The 15,434-nt window shown below is 52.4% G+C and overlaps 6 protein-coding genes across 6 annotated transcripts; 3 read left to right on the top strand and 3 right to left on the bottom strand.

The window, feature by feature from the left end:
- Positions 1–131: 131 nt before the first annotated feature.
- COCVIDRAFT_31664 (hypothetical protein) lies at positions 132–1,978 on the bottom strand (the record flags this gene model as incomplete). The annotated part of the gene is made up of 4 exons (XM_014695194.1): positions 132–1,214; positions 1,274–1,494; positions 1,664–1,728; positions 1,803–1,978. The coding sequence occupies 4 exons, from the start codon at positions 1,976–1,978 to the stop codon at positions 132–134; spliced, it is 1,545 nt and encodes a 514-aa protein (XP_014550680.1).
- Positions 1,979–3,048: 1,070 nt separating this feature from the next.
- COCVIDRAFT_31663 (hypothetical protein) lies at positions 3,049–5,043 on the top strand (the record flags this gene model as incomplete). The annotated part of the gene is made up of 3 exons (XM_014695193.1): positions 3,049–3,258; positions 3,306–4,959; positions 5,015–5,043. The coding sequence occupies 3 exons, from the start codon at positions 3,049–3,051 to the stop codon at positions 5,041–5,043; spliced, it is 1,893 nt and encodes a 630-aa protein (XP_014550679.1).
- Positions 5,044–5,823: 780 nt separating this feature from the next.
- Positions 5,824–7,632, top strand: COCVIDRAFT_114880 (hypothetical protein; the record flags this gene model as incomplete). Its single annotated transcript, XM_014695192.1, has 4 exons — positions 5,824–6,093; positions 6,151–6,928; positions 6,987–7,171; positions 7,219–7,632. The coding sequence occupies 4 exons, from the start codon at positions 5,824–5,826 to the stop codon at positions 7,630–7,632; spliced, it is 1,647 nt and encodes a 548-aa protein (XP_014550678.1).
- Positions 7,633–8,474: 842 nt separating this feature from the next.
- On the top strand, positions 8,475–10,493 carry COCVIDRAFT_114897 (hypothetical protein; the record flags this gene model as incomplete). Its single annotated transcript, XM_014695191.1, has 8 exons — positions 8,475–8,706; positions 8,776–9,080; positions 9,138–9,226; positions 9,279–9,410; positions 9,466–9,523; positions 9,575–9,696; positions 9,746–10,020; positions 10,117–10,493. 8 exons carry the CDS (start codon positions 8,475–8,477, stop codon positions 10,491–10,493), a joined length of 1,590 nt encoding a protein of 529 aa, XP_014550677.1.
- A 1,147-nt stretch (positions 10,494–11,640) lies between these two features.
- On the bottom strand, positions 11,641–12,009 carry COCVIDRAFT_20940 (hypothetical protein; the record flags this gene model as incomplete). The annotated part of the gene is made up of 1 exon (XM_014695178.1): positions 11,641–12,009. One exon carries the CDS (start codon positions 12,007–12,009, stop codon positions 11,641–11,643), a length of 369 nt encoding a protein of 122 aa, XP_014550664.1.
- A 2,800-nt stretch (positions 12,010–14,809) lies between these two features.
- Positions 14,810–15,345, bottom strand: COCVIDRAFT_20939 (hypothetical protein; the record flags this gene model as incomplete). Its single annotated transcript, XM_014695177.1, has 2 exons — positions 14,810–15,016; positions 15,130–15,345. 2 exons carry the CDS (start codon positions 15,343–15,345, stop codon positions 14,810–14,812), a joined length of 423 nt encoding a protein of 140 aa, XP_014550663.1.
- Between the last annotated feature and the right edge of the window lie 89 nt (positions 15,346–15,434).

The following is a 15,434-nucleotide window of genomic DNA, read 5'->3' as shown; positions in this document are numbered from 1 at the left end:
GGGGGGGTTGTGAGTGTGAGTGTGATGTGGAAGCTCGAGTTGTGGAGCCGGTTTGTCTAGAGAGGATTTGGACGACGATGTGGTGAGAGATGTGTAAGCTTTTTTTACGAGAAGAAGAAGCGGTATTTTTTTTAACCCCTTGGTGCTCGTCCCTCCTTGAACACACCGGGGTCGCGCAAAAACAAATCTCGTACGTCGCCCATGGTGAACCCGCGATGCGTCTCAAGACCCCGTTCCACACACTTGAGGATTTTCCTCGGCCACTCCACGTAATGAGACCACTCTCCGTCTTTGTCGTAGTCGTCAATGACGGCAATGATCTTGGCTGACCACTGTACAATTGCCCGTGCCGGGGTCCGCAACGCACTCTGCTGTGCCGTCATTGGCGCGAGGATGAAGCGGATGGCGGAAAAGTGCGCAAGGATGATGTTGCCGAGGCGATTATTTGAGTCGAAGATGTGGATGAGGGCCTCTTGGGGCCAGGTAGCGAATATGGTCAGGATTGCCATCATTCCTTGGAAGGAGCGAAGGGGGGAAGGGGCGCCAGCGGGCGTTGTGGTGATGTTATCCCAGTCGATTTCGTGGAATACGTCTGCCATGCTAGATGGGAGTAAGGGGTTCGTGGAAGCAACTGATTTCAGGGGCTCGGTCGATTGCGAAGGATCGGTGGTGCCTTGGATGTTTGGCACTGTCGTTCCTCTGCCTTCTGGCGGGGCATTAGGACAAAGTAGATATCGAAGTGTTAGTACGGTTTGTCCGACGACGGCTTTCTCAATGGGGTGGACGTCTGGGGTCATCAACTTTGAAAAACCTTTGAGGGATAGCAAGGCTTCACGAAGGATATCTTGACCGACCCCGAAGTATTGGTGTGATGCTGTGTCGACGGGTATTAGGTCTACACCTTTTTGTTCTACAAAAGGGCCGTTGAACCCTTCGGCAACGATGAGTTGAGACAGTAGGGAGCACCCTCTCAAGGAGATGAAGTGCTCCAAGAAGCCGTCGTTCAGGTAACTGCATTGTAGGGATAACAAGAAGGATGCTGCGAACATGACGTGAGATTCATCTGGAGACGGTGGCCATCGGGCAAAGGCCTCCTCTAGCCCTATGATGGCATTCTGTCTATGCCAAAGTGCCAGGCGGTTGTTTGGATTTTCAATCTGGATGGCAAGATGGGATCCTGCTAAAGCGAGCATAGCATTCATGAGGTAAGGATACTAAGCCAATCAGCGACTGTGAATGCTTGGCGTCTGCATTGGGTACAAAGTGTAACTACCTGGTAAGTTTTGAGAGGAATATGCCGAGTCCAGACTTGCTCGTTGTTGCTTGGAATGCAAGGATATGCGGCAGTGAGGTAGTGATGAAAGAGTTGCATATCGTCTGGACTATACATGATGGGCTTATCCGATAGCTGGACAATTTGGCGTGGACTCGGCGGCTTGGGCCTGGGGAGCTCGTGCTGTGCATGTTTAAATGCATCTGGATATCTGCAGACGACTATTTGGTGTTCAGTCATGATGCAGCACATCAAACGCTAGGTGACCTACGCGCACGCCTGTCGCAATTTACACAGGACGGCCATGTCTCCTGGCACTACGTAACAACTTTTAGGATCACAAATGGTTACATGGGTGGAGAAGGAATACCTTTATTTTCCTTTTCTTACAAGGGATGCAGCCTAGACGGCTCTTGTTGTGCCCTCGTCGTTTTCGTGCGCCTTTCGGAGCCTCGCTACGTCTGTTAGATAGGTCGAGGACATGGCTACAGACAGTTCGGTCACAAGAACCCAACGAGGGCATAAGTACCCTTGGCTATTCTGAGCTGGACCAGATATGGGCGTGAGCGAGCCGGTAGAGGCTTGTGCACCAGGTTGCGACTGTGGTGTTGTTACGGGCTGTTTGGTACGATCGGTCAGAGAGTGGTCGTCAAGAAAGTCGCCTATCGCGTCAAGCACCATGTAGCCCTCGAACAAGTCGTCCATGATCAGTTGATTGTCGAGTATATGGGGCAAAGATGTGGCGTTTTTGGGTGAGTGGTTTCCATGTCGGTACTGCGAGGTTCATTCCTGCTCACACCACCTGTGTGGGCCCCGAATGCACGCGGGTTATCATAGCTGTGGAGGCCTTGTGCAGCTGAACCAAGTCGGCAGGTCGGCGTTGGTGGCGCTCGAGCGACCATCAACATGGGGGCCAGACAGGTAGAGCGGTCCGTGTGCGTGTAAAGGTGGTGTTCTCTTCCCTCGGGAGCTTATTTTACAACGTGCACAGCCAGGGTCAATGCAGCGAGTGAGGTGTGTAGTACGTATACTCAATGGCAAAGAGCCTGGCCCCCACGGGTCTTTTTCTCTGGGTATATCCTAGAGGGCTACGTCACCGTGTCGGAAGCGTGGATACTTTTTGCATGACGATTGAATTTATAGTGCAACCGACCTGGTTTGGAATACTGGGTTGCAGGTAACAGGGTAAGGAAGCCGAGGACAATCTTGGGCTGCGTCTTGGGGTGTAATTAGATGGCATTGGGAGAGAAGGCTCTGCGATGTCGCGTGCGCAGGCTGGAGAGATGATGTGTCGCGCATACTGGGATTGCATCCTTTTCCCAGACCCATTGATGGACGTGCCGCTTGTTCCTGAACCAAGATGGACGCCAGCGGTTTCTTCAGCTGAGCGACAAGGTTGTTCGATGGGTTTCGTGGTGGTTGGTTAGGCTCCCGCGTGGTCGGGATGGTAGCGACTAGCTTGCGGCATCAGCGCCCTCAAGTCTGACGTCTCCCCATTGCCAGGCTCCACCGTATTCTACACACCACCGTGGCAGTCTCGACATTGCCGCCATATTCTTTGCCCACAAAGCACTGCACTGTCGGGCAACACATACAGCGACTGCTGGCTGCTACATGTGCCCCCTGAGTATTCTTGCGCGAGGACCACGCCCCCCACTGAAGGGACCACAGCAGCGCCCGACGGCTGCCCTCGACCAGCCAAGCTTGTAGGACGACTCTACACCGTCTACTCCCTCTGCACCGCCAACATACACCACCTGTAACCCCCCGCCACAATGCCGTCCATTCTGTCCGACGAGGACAAGCAAATGGTCAAGCGTACCGTCCCCAAGTCTGGCAACAAGATCCACGCCGTCGCCGTCGCCAAGCTGTATATCGCCTACCCCGACCGGCACCGATGGACCTACACAGGCCTACAGGGCGCCGTCGTGCTGGCCAACGACCTGGTCGGAAATACCTTCTGGCTCAAGATGGTCGACATTTCGGTACGCTCCGCCAACTCCACCTAAATGCCTCAGACTGACACAGGCAGCCCCAAACCAGAGGCGTCATTTGGGACCAGGAGATCTATGACCCCTTCTCCTACAACCAGGACCGCGTTTTCTTCCACACCTTTGAGCTCGAGGACTGTCTGGCCGGCCTGTCCTTTGCCGACGAGAAGGAGGCCCGGACTTTCAAGAAGAAGCTCGACGACCGCGAGAAGAACGCCCACAAGAACACAAAGAGCAAGCCCTTTAGCGCGACCGTGGGCAGTAGTATAGCTTCGACAAACGGAAAGAGCGGCGGCCATGGCCATGGCCTTTTGGGCGGCATATTTGGACACCGAAGTTCTTCCCACGCAGCTCCGCCCGCGCATTCCATCATTCCGCCCTCTGTCACCTCGCCCGTGCAAAGCAGCCATTCCAACGCAACCAGCGCACGAAGCTCCGCGATCGATACCACAGACCCCTCATGGCAGCCCTTGCTCAAGGAACTGTTGGCCATGGGCATCACAGAAGACCAGATTGAAGAGAATGCCGACTTCATCAAACTGTACATTGAGCAGAGGAAGTCGGAAGAAAAGCTCAAAGACGAAAACCAGCGCCGATCCAGGGCTCCTCCTCCGCCACCTCCGCCGGGTGCGCCCCTCAGCCCCCAGCACACGGGCAGCACAACTGCATCGAAACGCGGACCTCCGCCACAGCCCCCGCCAGCCCGGCGCACGCGACACGATGCATCTGCCAACCGAACCTCGTCACAAAGTCCAGCGCCACACTCGCCAACTCGAGAAGCTACACCTCCCCCAGGGCCGCCCAAGCCAGTCTTCAGAGCGCCTCCGCCAATTGCAGAAGCAGGCAAGTTTGCAAACCAGGCTCCTGCACCGCCAAACCGAGCGCGAGCCTCATCCAATGCAGCGAACCCGGGTCCTCCTCCACCGCCTCGACCGCCAAAGACGCCCGTGCCCGACGAGGAGAGATCGGGTGGAGCCAAGTTCGGTGTGCCTCCGCCTTTCACAGGCAATCGCGTACCTTCAGCACCACCACCCCCTCCTCCAAGCCGAGGACCAGTACCACCACCCCCCCCAGCGAGAGACATTCCGTCAGCACCCCCTCCACCGCTCCCTCCAAAGACCTCAGCTGCACCGACTCCATCGCCGATTCACAACATACCGCCTCCTCCGCCGCTACCACCGTCCGCTTCGCGTCCTGCGCCTCCTCCGCCGTCAGGAGCAGCACCAGTTCCACCTCCGCTACCACCAACGTCCAATGTTGCGCCACCGCCTCCGCCTCCGCCGCCGCCCATGCCAGGACGATCGATTCCACCCCCTCCACCAATGCCCAGCGGTGGTGCACCACCACCTCCCCCTATGCCCAGCAGCGGCGCACCACCCCCACCTCCATTGCCTCCAATGGGCGGTCCCCCAGCACCACCGCCTCCTCCACCACCAGGCCCTGCACCACCAGGCGGTGCGTCTTTACCCAAGGCCCCAGCTGGCAGGGATGGCTTGTTAGCCGATATTCGTGGAGGAGCAAGATTGAAGAAGGTTTCGGATTCAGAGAAGAAGGATCGCAGTGCGGCAGCAGTCCCTGGAAAAGAACCTCCAAGTGGTTCAGGGGGCGGCTCTGGCTCGGGTGGTGGAGAGGCTGGCCTAGCCAATGCATTGGCTAGTGCACTTGCGGCACGGAAGTCGAAAGTTAGTCACAGTGGTAAGTTGATTATATTCTTGGGTAGCATAATGATGATGTGCTAATGTTTCTACAGACGACGAGTCGGACAAGGATGACTGGTAAATAAAGCCATTCAGCAGCTCATTCATATCCAAATCCAATCCCTACGCAAAGCGCCGAGTCATTGAGAGGCTGTTGCATTGCTGGCCCATTGGCTGTATATAGTTATAATTTGGTGGGGAGAGTGCAAGATAAGCCAAAACGGGCAGCATGAAAAGAGAAGGGGATTGTAATAGTGATAGCGATGGGGATGACAGACGAAGAGGATGGGGAGGAGCAAAGCCGTAGTTAGTTAGTTGAGGAAATGGTGGTAGTAGTGGAAGTAGTAGTGGAAGGATAGTTGATACCAAGAATGTTCAATGCATGTATATTCTTCAGTGCTCGGCTCTTGAGTCTGGACGGATGGTTGTGTTCGTGTGGGGGGCCTAGATTTGCGGGCGTGGGTAGCGTAGCCGAGCTGAGGCGGCCGCGGGATGATGCGGGGTAACACGCTGGTGTGCAGTGCGGTAAAGTGGCTGCGATCCGAGTATGAATTTGTATGTAGGGAAGCTCTAGTAGCGCAATGGCAATGGCAAGGAAGAAGAGGCATCAATTGCAGGATATCCGTCAAATCTACTGCTGTGCTGGCGTCGTGAAACACGAGTCGTGCGCGGCATACGGATATGCTCAGCCTCGGTTGACGACGGCGTATCCATCCTCCCGAATTCTGCAAGCCGAGCGTTCTCAACCTGTGCACTGAACCTGTTCAAAAGCCAGTCAGTTCCCTCAAAAGCGTCTAGTACGACTGTCCCTCTTCTCCAGAGCTGCATTGACGTCGTCCGGCACGACAGAAGCTAATCAGACATGTCGGCCTTCAGTCGCAACCTGTGCAGTACCGCTTCACGAAGCCTTCGATCGCGAGCCAGCGTTGTCACCAGAGCCACCAGGCCAATTGCTCTCCGTGCTCTTCCCTCACTGCCAATAACCTCCAGAGCCGTAGCTGCATCGTCCTTCTCCACCATGACAACCCTCAAGAGCGAAGTGAAGCAGGCGCTCGCCAAGCGCGAGTATGATCCTGAAATCAAGGACATGGCCAGCTACATCCACAACACTCCCATCGATTCGGAGCTCGCGGTAAGCTACTGTGAATGTCGCTGTCGAGGATAAAGGCTAACGTTGATTGTCGAAAAGTATGACACGGCTCGCTGGGTGTTTATCGACACGCTGGGTTGTGGTCTCGAGGGTCTGCGTTTCGAGCAATGCAGGAACATTCTGGGTCCTGTCGTCGAAGGAACCGTTGTTCCCAATGGCACAAAGGTGCCCGGTACCAACTACCAGCTTGATCCTATCAATGGAGCCTTCAACATTGGCGCCATGATCCGCTGGCTCGACTTCAACGACTGCTGGCTAGCTGCCGAGTGGGGCCACCCCTCTGACAATCTGGGAGCTATTCTTGCAACTGCCGACTGGATCACTCGTACGAACAAGGCTGGAGGTAATCTCGGCAATGGCAAGATCTTCAAGGTCAGAGATGTGCTCGAAGCCATGATCAGGGCGCACGAGATTCAGGGTTGCATGGCCCTAGAGAACTCCTTCAACAAGGTCGGACTGGACCACGTCATTCTTGTCAAGCTTGCGTCGACTGCTGTCGTATCCAAGATGATGGGCCTCAGCGAGGCTCAGACGCGTGACGCCATCTCGCAGGCCTTTGTCGATGGCCAGTCGATGCGCACATACAGGCACTCGCCGAATACCATGTCTCGCAAGTCGTGGGCTGCTGGTGACGCTTGCCAGACGGCCGTCAATCTCGTGCTCAAGGTCATGAAGGGGGAGCCAGGTCTCCCCACTGTGCTCTCAGCTCCTACCTGGGGATTCTACGATGTCAACTTTGGCGGAAAGCCATTCACCTTCCAAAGGGGCTACGGCAGTTACGTCATGGAGAACGTACTCTTCAAGGTCTCGTATCCCGGTGAGTTTACAATTGGATCCTTTTCCATTTTCGTGGCACAAATTGATCCTGGTGACAGCTGAGTTCCACTCCCAAACCGCCGTCGAAGCCGCCCAGCGCCTCAACAAGAAGCTAAAGGCCATGGGTAAGACCGCCGAAGACATTGAACGCGTGGTAAACCGGACACACGAAGCATGCGTGCGGATCATCGATAAGCAGTTCAAGCCCATGGAGAATTTCGCAGATCGTGATCACTGCGTTCAGGTAAGCTTACACTCGATGACTCAGGTCTGACGCTGACCATGTGGCAGTACATGGTAGCCACCATGTTCGTCTTCAACCGCCTCGAAGCCACCGACTATCCAGATGATAGCGAGGCTGCGACTTCAGCGCTAGTTGAGTCGCTGCGACAGCGAATCAGCTGTGTCGAGGACCCCCAATTCACAAAGGACTACCACGACCCAGAAAAGCGCACCATCTCTAATGCGCTCACTGTCACGCTCAAGGATGGCACAGTGCTGGATGAGGAAGTAGTTGAGGCTCCTCTTGGCCACCGTCTGCGACGAGAAGAGGCCAAGCCTGAGATCCTCGCCAAATACAAGAGGCACCTCGGTCCGCATTACCCGGCGGACCACGTCGACAAACTCGTCACTTTGGCCCAAGACAGTAAGACACTTGACAACATGGACATCGACGAGTATGTCGATCTGTACGTGAAGAACTAGAGATTAAGCCTCGGTTCCGCAATCATAGCTAGATTAAGAGACTTTGTCGTAGGGCATCTTGGCACAAGCTGACGATATGGCCCTGTCGCCAATGCAACCGAATGCAGCCTCAGGCTCTGCGCCTCCGTATATTTTCTGCTCTGCACGTCCCTGTCGCTTGCGCCTGGTAGTCACGTTGAAACGTCACACACGAACGCCGCATTGACCATGTCATATAGTTTTGCAATATGCCATACACGCCGCGTGATCTTAGCCTGCCGACATATCTGTACCACCATAGTAGCAGACGCACCATGACGATTTCTTTCTGACTGGGGTATCTTCCGACCTCTATATCGGAGTTGCGGGGGCATATCGCTCGACCGATAGTTGGGTAGAAGGTTCCGCCCTAGCCTCTTCCCGGGATGTTCGTTCCTCCCCACTAAACATGATTTACGAGGTGAGCCCGGAAGTGGCTTCGCCGTCCGCCAGCCTGTCCAGCTAAGAATATGCTATGTCGGGGCCAGCGGAAGGTCGAGTAAGACAGGGCTCCACACATCGGCAGAGGTGGCGGTCATGGTTGCGGAAATTGGCACCGTATACTCCATATCTCAATTGTGGATGAGTAGCGTTGCGCCTATCCAGGAGCCCGATAGAGCGGGTACCACTGGCGGCTGGCTCATCATAAGTACCCTTTCAAAGAACACCTTGTCGTTTAAAGTACCATTATCAAGCTCTTCTCACTGGACATCATCTTCTCTTTCAACATTTGGCAGAAGCCATCCCTGTCTCATTGTCATTCGCCTCTATAACCTCTTCTCCCCCTTTTTTGGACTTTGCTATCTTAGTCGTGTGCTTGCACAATGTCCTTCACACCAACCAGTACGGTTACCGATAGGAACAGCCTAAATTCGCTCGACAGTGCGGAAAAGGGCCTGTGTGGTAGTGCACTCAAGTCGACAGCACCTGGGTTTGTGTACATAGAACCGAGAAGGTCCTTACTGGCTCCCCCATCATTCCCAGTCTCTCCTGTACACCACGGCATAACGCCCCGTGCAAGCGTACCCGATTTCTCACTCGCCGGCCTATCGTCATGTCCAGTCTCTCCTGTACACCAGGGTATAACACCATGCACAAGTGTGCCCGATCTGAATCTGGGAGCAGGCGGACAAAAGCCTACTGGTGACAAGCCCAAGACTACTGTCAAGGAGACGATTACGGAAAAGCCAAAAAAGCCCAAAGTCAGTCGATGGATTATGTTCAAGCTCTGGTTCAACACGTACCGAAAGTTCTTCACACTCGTTGTCGTGCTGAACTTCGTGGGCATTGTTTGCGCAGCAACCAACCACTTCACTTATGCCGAAAACCATCTCGGCGCTTTGGTATTGGGCAATTTGCTCTGTGCAGTCTTAATGCGAAATGAGCTTTGGTTGCGCTTCCTATACATGGTTGCCATATATGGTTTGAGCGTATGTATCCGTCCGTGCCTCCCGTCTCAAACACCCATCACTGACCCGTCTGAACAGTGGACACCGATTCCCGTGAAGTTGGCAATAGTCTCTATACTCCAGCATGTCGGAGGCATTCACTCTGGATGCGCTCTATCTGGTGCTGCGTAGGTTCATACTGTATCTTCGAATAAGGGGTATGGCTAATGGTCAACACAGTTGGCTCGTCTATAAGATTGTCGACATCATCAAGTACCGTGCCATACAGCACCCTGCAGTCATTGTCAGCGGCATCATTACGAACGTGCTCATTGTAATTTCCATCTTGAGCGCTTTCCCCTGGGTACGAAAGTAAGCTGATGGAGCCCAGACTGCTTTTGTACCACCATGCTAACACCTTGTGCAGCACCTATCACAACGTTTTCGAGAGACACCACCGCTTTGTTGGATGGCTAGGTCTTGCAGTATGTGATTGGAAATGTATTTTCAACAAGATGGGCACTAACATGATCTAGATGACATGGGTTTTCGTGATCATGGGAAACACCTACGACATCAAGCGTGGAGAGTGGAGAAGCGATGCTCACAGTCTTCTCAGTTCACAAGAACTTTGGTTTGCTGTCTTCATGACAGTCTTGTAGGTCTACCTTCAGCCGGAAACCCCTCCCATGACTAACACTTGTCAGTATCCTCATTCCCTGGCTCACACTTCGCGAAGTACCCGTCGAAGTTGAGATTCCCTCACCCAAGGTTGCAGTCCTCAAGTTCGAGCGCGGCATGCAGCAAGGTCTTCTCGGCCGCATCAGCCGCACATCCATCATGGAATACCATGCTTTTGGCATCATCAGCGAAGGCCGCAAGTCCGGCTGCCACTACATGATTTGCGGTGTGCAAGGTGACTTCACTAGAGGCCTCGTTGCCAACCCGCCCAAAACCGTGTGGACACGGCAATTGAAATTCGGTATGTGCTACTATTTTTTGCCCACCCAAAAACCTTATTAAAAAAGCCCCACATACACATGAACTAGAAGCTAACGACGATACTTCTGATTGACAGCGGGACCCGGACACGCCTCTGCCATGTTTAAACGAGGCATTCGCATCTGCACCGGCACAGGCATCGGCGCTGCACTCTCAACCTGCATCCAATCGCCAAACTGGTTCTTGATCTGGATCGGCTCAGACCAAGAGCGCACATTTGGACCCACCGTCACGGGCCTGATCCACAAGCACATCGAGCCCGAGCGCATGATTCTGTGGGACAGCAAGAAGCGAGGCGGCCGCCCGGATACGATGGCTCTACTGCGCGATACATGGAAGAGCTTCGGCGCCGAAGTCATCTTCATCACAAGTAACATGCAAGGCAACGATGAGATGATGCAGGGTTGTGCACAGGAAGGTATGCATGCTTTTGGGACCCTGTGGGACTTTTAAGATTTCCACAACATCTTGCCCATTTTCCTTGTTTTTTTTTGTTTTTCCAAAGTGTGAACTCCTTCAAGTGCTGAGGTGAGGTTTGCGAAAACGCCCGGGGGAAAGAAGTTGAAAGTCAAACATATTAACGGAGTGCCCACGGTTTGTGCCGGAACAAGGGGGGAAGACGTGGTGAAGGGAAAGGGCTGAAATGATCGGCCGGGGTGGTGGTGAGCTGAGTATCCGGAAACCATTATGGTGGGATTTTTTCCTTATGAGAGGGAGCCCTTGTAAGCATCTCCTTTTAATGATTGCTCATTTCGGTTTTAGCGCGGGTTAGATGGAGGACGAGGGGCGTGCGTGTGTGTCTTTTCTGCATTACTACATCATCTTTTTCACATTCTCTCTCCTCGTATACTTTTTATTTTTAGAAAGGGGCCTTGAATATGGGGTCTTGCGTAGATGGGGAATTCGGAAGCGGCATCGTTCTCTCTCTCTCTCTCTCTCTCTCTCTCTCTTTTCAAAGTTTTTACTACTATGTAGATATTTTTTATTTCATTCGCCACCACTGTCAATAATCACAACAAATTCACAAACACAACTTTCGCAAACTTGCCTTCTATTAGAAATCCACAATGGTTTTCCACGTTTAGTAACATGAAGTTCCCTGGGCCCTCGGCACATACAAACCCTTGTTTATACGGACAGCAGAGACGGGAATCTTACCTCATCAATAATATCGCCACGTTATTACCACCAAAACTCTATCGCACACACAGACTGCCACTCGAAGTTTAAACATAAGAATACATCATCAACTACTCATCCCATTCAACAAAAAACCGTAATGATATGCGATAACGCCACAGCAACACTAGTGTCGTTACACGTCAGATTCTATTCTCGTATCCCTTTTTCTGTCTCTCCCTTTGTCGAAAGCTGCGAGGGACGTGCTGGGGGGAGACTGAATGTTATTGATCGCTTGGATATCTCCGGTCATCTGCCTCACTTTCTGTCTCTCTGTATCTCACAAAAAAAAGACCTAGATCGCACACAAAGTCTGATGTACACTACACAGGTATGTACCGATCATCGCGTGACTTCGCCATCACGCAACCTCGGGGATCAGTCTGGCAAGCGCACCATCACGTTATCTTCACCGACACACTCACGCTTTCACAGAAGGAAAAAAGAGAGTGTATACTAGTTTCCAATAAAGACGAGCTCCACTCCCATCTCTACCCGTCTTTCCGCCTGCCCCCAACTTTTTCACTTTTTCCTTCCATCGTCCTTCTTTTTTCCCTTCCGTGCCACAACAGGTTGTTTGCATCCCTTGGATTGCACACCCCTTCCCGTCCCACACCAATCTATCGACAGCAAACGATAGACTCGCCATCGGGAAGCTCCCGTCCGCGGATAGATTAAGCCCAACCCCCCAGCCCCCCCTCGCAGAGCGGCCAGGCCCCCGGAGGCGGAGGGGGAAGGGGGGCACGCAAACTGGGAACATGCAAGGCAACCCGACGACGCCTTTTCTCATGGCGCACCGCGAGGCAACTTGGCCAAAACCCACCGTCGCAAGGTTGAAGTGAGGTAATTAGCGGGGTTATAAGATTGGACTCTTCACAATTCTCCACACCCCCCCCCCCCCAACATATCATACTCAGGTTTTCCTCCTTGGCGTATCGCCCGCACGTTGTCGTTGCGCGATGGGCGTCGTTCGGAACCGGGGAACGGTGGGCCGGGTAGTTGGACATGGGGGGAAAGGGAAGGGGTGGAGGGATGATCAAGCGTGGGGATTATACTATTCGAGAAAAAGCGAGATACGTACGTATGATACACCCCCCCCCCCTTGGCATTAACCGGTGGCGGCGTGCGTGGGGGGCTTGCTGGGCAAGGTGCGCTCGCACTTTTCTCCAGGTTGTTTCGCCATTTTGTCTGAAACCGGGTATTCGGTACGCGGGAAGGGAAAGAAGAAGGTAGGTTCGGTGCGCGCGCGCATCGCTGACGACGTCATGGTGTGTGTGGACGGGGGTTGAAAGGGGGGGGGGGGGGGTTAAAGGTAGCAAGGGTTAGTTGGGTAGTATGAGCATTTTGCCCTACTTAGCCATCCAAGAGAAAAGAAAGAAAAAAACAAGATCAAAGCAAATATTGGGCGTGATGGTGGGAGGTTTTGCCAAAGCAAGACTGTTTGTTTGTCCTCACGGCAAGTCGGGAGCGTAGATCCGGGAAGTAAATGATTTACGTGCTACATTTCCGGTGTGGGTTTTTCCCGTTTTTTCTCGTGGCCAGCCTCAATTACATACTGTATATGCGCAAGGCAAAGTATCCACTCACACACTCTGCTATCGCGCTCCCCGCGGCATGAGTGGGAAAAAGGGAAGCACGCACATGACCTCCGATTTTTTCTTCCTTTGCGTTTGGAACCTACACCTTTGTTTCTTGTAAACGACGAACAAGATATCGTCGCAAAGGACCCCTACCCCCCCTTATCGCCAGTATAAAGAGGGGGAGAGAGAGTGACAAACAAACTTTCTAGATAAAAAGCTCTCACCGGATGTGAGAAACCCTTGTTACATTCTTCTCTTACACGCCTATAACAAGCGGGGGTACATAACACCAATCTTACCGCCTATATTCAATGTAGAAAAGGGGGGGGGAAGCGGATATATACCCTACCCTATCTCCCATACCACTTGACCCGCGACAACCCCAACGTCGTCACGATCTCCATCTTGATAGAGACGGAAATCATATCGACGCACCACCTTGCCGTCTTCTCATACCAATAAAATATCACATTTCACCCTCTCTTAAGAGAGAGAAAAGAAACTTTGCGTAGTAAACCCCCCCCCATCCCACACATTCACATGTAAAACACGCATACACGAACTCTCCTCCATCCCTCATCTACCTCGCGCAAACAAAACGTGAATACAATGCACTCCTCCCCCATCTACCATATTACATCTCCTGATCGGTCACCCACACGCGTCCATATGCATTTTAAAAAAAAATCCCCGCACGTGCACTCCTGCTTCGAAAATCCTTCCATCTGCATCCAGCAATTTGGAGAAAGAAAGAGAGAGAGAGCAGGGGCAAGATTTGCGTTTCTGCCACGTGCCAAAAAACAAAAACAAAAAAAGCAACTAGGATGTAGCATTATCCCCCCCCCCCATCTTTCCGTAAAATGTCTATATAACAATCCTTGTTATATAACTATTCCATCTCACAATGACCCTGGGGGCATCTGCGTTCTGCAATCCGTTGAACATTTACACCCTGTCCTGTCTCCTCTTAGAAGATAAAAGTGGCCTAGTCCCCACCACCTAATCTTGACGAGTGGGGCGGGGATACGCTATACCAGATCCAGATACATACACTATCGCTTCGTTAATCGCTTCTTTTTTTGTATTTCTGTGCAATCATTGTTTTCTTTTAGTTGATGGCTTGGATTAGTAGTGCTAGAATGATGTGCAGTGGTAGGTGGTTGGCAAGGAATATGAGGTGTTTGTGCGTGTATATTTTTCTTTGGGCAAAATATCTTCGGGATCGCGCGGAAGTCAGGCAGTGGCCGTGAAAACGAAGATATAACTTCAAGCAGAACACAACAAGTCATCGATCGAGTGATGTAGGCTAAAGATAAAGGCGATCTATTCGCATTGGTGCCTCAGACATGTCAACTACAAACTACGTACATATAACTAAAGCGGGAGAATAAGCAAAAAGGCACTCGACAAGGGGAATCGCGATGTACATAAAATATAGACAAAAGAAGCTAAATAAGCTAGCAAGCAAAAGACTTCTTTTCACGGAAATAAGGAAACCGAGGCCATGGAAGAGGAGGGTGGTGGTGGTGGTTCCTGCAGTGTCGATCCTGGGTGGCGTCTTGCACCTGATCTAACAGCCCTTGGGATGCTGGTAATCAGAGGACGAAGAAGGAAGAATTGCGAGTTTGTACGATAAAGGACGTGAACAATCAATATATGATCCGGAGAAAGGGTAAAGGAAGAAGACGGTGGTATTTTCCTGCAGCAAAAAAAAATGAAGTAGCAAGTTACAAATGGAATTAGAATTGGAAGTGGAGGCGGAAGCAGAAGCCAGAAAAAATAAATAAACGCCTAGTAGCCGCGAGGCAATTCCAGTTTAAACAAAAGAGGAATATGGGATAGGAAATATCCGGTTGCGTCCGCGAGGACATTGGGTAGTCTGTTTTATAATCTCGGCATGATTATGCGAGACTTGAATTGAAGGCCAAAGGGCAAAAGAGAAAGATGTGGGGTGTGGGGATCGCCGAGACAATGTTTCGATGTTTGGGGGGAGGGGCGGGCCCCCCAGATTTATATGCGGCGATCGAGGCGATCCATGCGGGCCTTGAAGCCTTTTACGATTTCGCCAATGCGCCGGACTTTGTCAAATTCGACCTCGAGCTCATCGATTTCGCGGAGGATGGCGCGGAAGCGGGCGATTTCCGCGTCGGCCATTGCCATTGCGTTACCCGCGCGGTCGTACTGCACTTGGGTTGCTGTTTGGGTCTGTTGGGTGAGCTGAAAGTGTGATTGTTAGCTTTGGAACATCTATAAATGCTGCTGGGTTTTGCTATCTATCCTACTACAAACGCAGACGGAGGAAGGCGGAAAAGAGAAAGAAAGAAACTCACGTATTGCCAGCGCTGCTGAATCGAATACATCAGACGATCAAAATGGGCGCTGAGCGCCTGCAAACTAGAAGGATCCAGGAGGAGACGGCCCTGGCTAGAGGCGTGAGAAGCAGCGCGCGACGAATTGGAGCCTTGCTGCGAGGCGGCAATTTGCTGCTGGAGATATCTGCTCTCGCTCGAGTTGAGGCCCAGTTCAGACACTGGGATGGCAGACATGTGCACATAATTATCTTAAGAACATGGTCGGTCGAGTGGAACCTGCTTGGTCTCTCTCTGTATGTCTGCTTTCCCTCTGGTGCGTATGC

Source organism: Bipolaris victoriae (genome assembly GCF_000527765.1).
Source record: "Bipolaris victoriae FI3 unplaced genomic scaffold scaffold_173, whole genome shotgun sequence".
Taxonomy (NCBI): domain Eukaryota; kingdom Fungi; phylum Ascomycota; class Dothideomycetes; order Pleosporales; family Pleosporaceae; genus Bipolaris; species Bipolaris victoriae.
This window is presented reverse-complemented; position numbering and strand designations above follow the sequence as displayed.